Source organism: Sturnus vulgaris, chromosome 6 (assembly GCF_052056855.1).
Source record: "Sturnus vulgaris isolate bStuVul1 chromosome 6, bStuVul1.hap1, whole genome shotgun sequence".
Lineage (NCBI taxonomy): Eukaryota > Metazoa > Chordata > Aves > Passeriformes > Sturnidae > Sturnus > Sturnus vulgaris.
In genome coordinates this window covers 14,525,066-14,531,071 of record NC_142248.1, presented here as the reverse complement: position 1 = coordinate 14,531,071, position 6,006 = coordinate 14,525,066, and the positions used below count along the sequence as shown (strand labels likewise).

The window sequence follows — 6,006 nt, the reverse complement described above, 5'->3', positions numbered from 1 at the left end:
TTCTCCCTCTTGTCTGTGCTATTGAGAGATTAACTGTGGATGGGGGTTAAAGAAAAATGCCTCATTCAGAAAAACTTGTAGATCTAATAAAAATTAAGCTGTATCATGCTGACACCAAAGCTGCATAGTATTGGGAAAATCTAAAAGCAGATTGAAATTATTAGGAGGAAAATGTTTATTCTGTATCTGTATGCCTAGCCAGTATCTGAAGTGGTAATTAACTTATGATACATGATTATAATTATGTTGGAGTCTGTGGAGGTTATTTGGCTTCTGCTGCCTGAAGGAGCACTTTCAATGAGATACTGGTTATACAGTGTTGAAGAGGCCTGCTAAAAACCCTGCTTACAAGCCTTACTAGTACTCTGGGTGAGTCTTACTATTGTACCACTTACTCAAGTGTTTCTTGCCCTCACAGGGTGATGCTAGCAGTAGAATGAGTTTGGGACTGCAATGGATTTCCCATGTTCTGTTGTCTCTTTTTGACAGAAAAACTGAGAGGTGACTGATCTTGAGTAAAACTTTGTACCCCTGTGTTATAGTTTAGGTGTAACTAGCACACCCTGCTATCTCCTGTGTGCAGACACATCGTGTGAAGGTGACTGGGTACACTAGGCAGTGAGTCTGGGAGCTTTTCCATGTTTATCCCTACAATCCAAACTCCAGCATTGTGAAAGAAGCCTCGTCTACAAAAGCGGTGTGTCAGCATGGCTCACAGGAGAATAAAAGGAGATGGCCCTCTTAGCCTGCTGTATGTATGAGCAAAGTCTTCTATGTCCTTCCTTGCCAGACATTTTATCTTTCATCTGGCTGCAGGCTCTCCTCAGCATCGCAGCGTTTGTAGTACAGCTGTCATGGTTGGCTGCTGTGATAGATGGCAGCAGCAGATCTTTGTGCCTCTGTGCTCAGATAACCCCTTGACAATGTGGATAGGAAGGAGGCAAAAGGTGTCTTGTGCCTGCCCTGTGTACATGTGCAGCAGGAGTCCTGACCTTGCTGTGACTGGCTGAATGAGAAGGACCAGGAATGAGAAACTTGAAGTGGAGGCTGCTGCGACTAGAGCTGAGGGGAATTGCACAGTGTATGGGGCGGGGGATGTGTGAAGAACATCGGTGGTGTGGTCCCTGCAGTTTCCACTCCTGAATGAAGTCCTAATTGTAGTGTCCATACTTTTTAAGGTCTTGCCTTCAATGATCACAGCAATGGTAGGTGTAAAGGAAGCACTGAATGTGAATGCAAGAGCAATTGTGGTCTCTGTGAGCATGTGTGGGGCATTTTATGAACTTCAGATTAATTAAAACGAGGCTTGGCCAGATCTGTTTACCTGGATATGTATTTATTACTTAAAAGTTAAGCCTGTGAATTCTTTCCTTCTTTGACCAAAGGGAACAAAGTGGGTAGAAATTGGTGGACTGCAATCAATATTGAAACCTTTGCAGTTGAGAAACACTTTGTGGACAGAAATCCAGCGGCTAACCTGTTTTTTAGAAACGTGGAGAATTCAGATATCCTGACTGGTGTTTAAACAACTAAAGAGTGTGTTTCTCCACAATGGGCACCCTGGATTTTTTGCTTCTTGCTGGACTGTTTTGTCTGGTCTGAAATGTGCTGGTGGTTCTCTGGTTGTTTGACTGGTTGCTTTAATATGTAGAGGTATTACATTTCCCCTTTCCATTATTCTGCCAAGGAAGTGCTAAGAAATCCTTCTCTTTTGCAGGACTTTTTAGGCTGCTGGTGGTACCCAAACTACTGCCCTGGAATATGTATTCTTGTGATGTTCTGGATTTAGTACCAGTGTCACACATGAGGAAAAGTGGCTGAGGGAAATCAAGTTATATACTTGATTCATAGAATATTCTGAGTTGGAAGAGACCCACAGTGCTTGTCAAAGTTCAACTCCTGGCCCTGCACAGGACAACCTCAGTCAGATGAGCAGCCTGTTTAACAACTGAAGCTACAAGCATTTTCTATTTGTCAGCCCTGTGATAATTTTGTAGTATCTAGGCTTGATGGGGAAAAACTGGTGCCTTGCAGGAAGCCTGTGGGCTGTCTTCTGGAGGAAGCTTTCAAAGGTAGCTGACCACTTTGCTGTATTCTGAGAAACGGTTTTTTAGCAGAAATCTTTGTTTAATAAAACGAAACACCAGACTAAATGAGTTTTCTTCCAGAAGAGATATCTAAGTAGGATTTAAAAAAAATTAAAATGACCTTCTTTTCATGCTGAGAGAAAGTCATTGACTATGGTGTCAGTTCCTGAGAAAGCTACCTCCCAAAAGCCAAGCCATGGAACTGGCTGCTTGCTATCAAATCCCTTTGCTTCAGTAAACTGGTATCTTATTTTCTGTCTTCCTTTAAGTCTCCTGAAGTGGCGCTACATCCACAGCAAATAGTTGGATTAATACAACTCCTGGGCCATCCGGCATGGATCTGAGTGCATTTGAAGGGCTGGGACTGGAACAGGTCACTGAGACCATGTAATTCTTCCTAAGGGATGATGTCACATGGGGTTATACATCTGTAAGAGTGATGTCTGATGGGGTTGTAAATCTACAGAGGCACTTGACTTCAATGCCATTTGCTGAGTAACTTGTCTTTGAGTTCTGCAGAACAGCTCTGACTTTACATCTGACACTGAAAATTTAATCATTGTGCAGAAGAATCATGCTCTCTTAGGGTACCTCTCTAGAGGTGAATTGATGGTAGTTGTTTTTCTACTTAAAATAGCTTCTGCACACAGCTGTGCACCTAGGAAGCTGGAGCATCACTTTGAGGAGTAGGTGTGGCATTTTGTCTTTGCAAGAATGAAACTGGCGCTGGACTTTACTTCTCTACATTGTTTGGGTACCTGCTAATAACTCCCATAATTGCTAATGTTTCTCAGGATTAAAAAACTGTAAAAGGAAAAGGAATCTACCTTACTGGAAGGTAAGAGCTGAATCTCTCCAACTCTGCAGTGGCTCTGATGCATCTCAACTTACTGGTCCCAGCCCAAGAAGCAGTTTGTTCTTTTCTGCATAACACAGTATTGTCAGGCTGCCCAGAACAAGAAGGTGTAACTTTTCACTTAAAAAAAAAAGAAAATACAAACCTCCTCAGCAGCTGAAGTTAGCCAGTATGTGTCTCCTTAAACTGAAAGGGAGGGTCTGTGAGCTGGAGTGTGGCCTGAAGGTGCATGGGGTAATTCTTGGGCATTTCCTGTGCAGGGCTAAGAGTTGGACTTGATGCTCCTTGTAGGTCCCTTCTGACTCAGGATGTTCTGTTAAGAAGTGTTACTTCTTTATAGCTTGCAATGCTGTCTGCTTCAAACATTTATTTGTAGTAAAATTTTATTGGTTTGATGTGTAGGAAAAATAAAGACAACATATTAGCAAAATAATTGCCATGCCTATACAACCTGTTGCTCCAAAGAAAGATTTTCTGATTAAAGGTCCAGTGCTGTCTCTCAAGGATGTACAGCTGTGTTTCCCCTTCATTAGATTAGTACACATGTAAAGGAAATGTTAAAAGAGCCACTATTGCTACAAATTACTGTGTCCAGACACCTGCAGTTACAAAATTCACCTTGCTGCTATCTACTGCCCTAGCATTGCTGGCCTGTCACTTGACAAAAGCAAGTTGCTCTTTCCCTCCCCTGGCATGTTAACTTTAAAGAACTTGCTGTAACTACTCAGTGCCTTGCTTGTCTTAGAGGCCTCCAGAGGAAAAAAAAAAATCTCACTTTTTGATGTTCAAAGCTAGAAACCTCTATATTCTCTTAGTCTGTAGAAGGTAAAAATAAGAAAGAATGAAAAATAAGTAAAGGGTGAAAATGTGTCTCCTCGTGGCAAGTCACTGCTGTCAGATCTTTGTGGTGTTGGTGCAGTACAACGTCAAGGGCACTGGATCATCTTTGCATGGAAGCTCTGTGACTTTTCACTGCACATTTATAAAGTAGAGTGATGCCATAGGGCACAGAATCATTTTTACCCTTTGTGCAACATAATTTGAGGGAAAAGTTTCCCTCTCCTGGTTATAAGTATTTCCTTCTTGGTGCTGTGTAGAGAATGGCATCTTTAGCATTAATGCTTCTCCTCTGCACTGCAGTGTTATATTCAAGAGTTAGAGCTTGGGTGAGATGGAGGCAGTATCTGCTGCTCCTTCTCCACTCTGCCTTAATGTCACTCTGAGATGGGGCATGTTCTGCTGCTTGGGACATGTCCTGTCTGGGACCAAAAGGTTGGTAAAAGCCAGGGTGAAAGAAGGTAACAAATCATGGAGTTTGCTCACTCATCTATTGATCAGCTGTGACTTTTATCAGGGACCTGCATCTCTAATTTCTCTAATACTGAATGCAGGCTGTGACCCTGAGGCAGGCTGTCTGCATCTCCTCTCTTTAAGATGCTCTGCAAGTGCCACTGACTGTATAAAGCTAAGTGAGCCCGTGTCCTGTGGTGTGACCTAGCCCGTGGCACATCCCGGGTTTCTGATTGAGGATGGGAAAGGGTCGTGTGTCTGTCTGTGCTGTGTTTCTTCTGAACAACTGCATTGGGAAGGGCTGACATCCAACAATTACAGCATCAAAATCTATTCACATGGGATGGCACAGGTTAAATCAGGAGGAGACACGTCAGCATCTATGGCATGCATGCTGTACAGCGTGTACCTGTCTGTATTGGTTATAGGATATCCCAAAACCTCAGATGCCTTAGCAGCTGGGATTCTTCCCTAAATTCTAATCCTGGAGGGGAGGCAGGATGCAGTAAAGAACAATATGATGCTAAACTGCTTTCCTGTGGGCATTACAAAAGACAGGTTCTTTTGGAGAACTGCGTTTGTATCTGTGCAGGGAGAAAGGGCTTTAAGAGAGGAACAAGGACGTAGGAAACCAGATTTAAAAAGTTTGCTGTGGGAGTACTAAGCAGGAGATAAACATGGACCTGAGCTGTGTGACATACTCCTGTGTGTCTGTGTTGGGGCCAAGATGGAGCTGGTACCTGAGAGGCAGGGCAGAGGCTGTTCTTGCCACCTCTCCGAGATGCAGCAAAGCATGAAGGCAGGCAGAATTTTATGCTCTAATTTTGATCAGCAGTGGCCCTTTAAGGCAGAGCAAGGCATGCAGTATGGACACTGCCCAGTCCAAACCCAGCAGCCACGTGAACTCTCCCCAGGTGGGCAGTGCCAGGCTGGCACAGCAAGGTCCCCTCATCCTCCCCGATGACAAAGGGAGTCTGATTGAACTCGCTGGCTCCCACTCACTCTGCCCCAATTTTCCTCAGGACAAATGAGAAGAAACTGTCTCCAAGCGCAAAGATTTTGGGAATATGTGTCAGAGATGCCTGTCAGTAAAACATCCGTCTTGCCCTAATTTCTGCATGGAGTGCTGCAATGTCGAGTGAAGTAACCTTCCAAGCTGGCTCTGGTGCAGAGGTATTTTGGCTTATGTTATTGCTGAGAGCTTTCTTTCTGATGAGCTCTTTCTGCCTCTCTGTGTTTCTGATGTCTGACTCTCTTCACTCTTCTTTTTCCCTTGGGCTGGGATGTGTGCTGTTTGCAATGCATCAGGAAGTAATACGCAATAAGAAAACTCTCATCATCTGTGCATCAGGGAGAGAATTACTGACTGAGTGCTGAGCAGTCAAGTTATTGATTCAAACCAAAGCCCAGTCTCTGTGTCTGCTGGGCTGGTTACATCCTGCTGGTTCATTGCATTTAATCGGATTCCCTGAGCTGCCACGCAGAGGGGGTGAGTTAGAACCAGATCCATCTATAATGTTCACTTCAAAATCCAGTGCTGTATCCCCTTCTCCGTCCATGGAACAGGCAGATTCGGATGCTCTGGACATCAGCACCAAAGTGCAGCTGTACGGTGTGCTCTGGAAGAGACCCTTTGGGAGGCAGTCAGCCAAGTGGTCCAGGAGGTAAGCCACAGTTGCTGAGGGATGCTGGGGTGAAATACTAAGCCTAAGGGTTCTGGGGTAAGTTAAGAGCCTCAGTGCTTGACTCTTCAGGTGCAGCCAGCCAGCCAGA

At 44.3% G+C, this 6,006-nt stretch overlaps 1 protein-coding gene across 3 annotated transcripts in view; it reads left to right on the top strand.

The window, feature by feature from the left end:
* Positions 1-5,131: 5,131 nt before the first annotated feature.
* Positions 5,132-6,006, top strand: part of PLEKHD1 (pleckstrin homology and coiled-coil domain containing D1) — a 28,746-nt gene continuing 27,871 nt past the window's right edge. Inside the window, exons 1-2 of one of the 3 annotated variants that reach the window (XM_088167092.1) lie at positions 5,132-5,406; positions 5,542-5,897. In XM_088167092.1, the coding sequence (XP_088023218.1) occupies positions 5,749-5,897 (149 nt within the window). In that variant the 5' untranslated portion in view covers positions 5,132-5,406; positions 5,542-5,748. Of the gene's footprint in view, positions 5,898-6,006 lie in introns of all 3 variants that reach the window. The other 2 variants (XM_088167093.1, XM_014869218.2) reach the window with 2 other exon arrangements.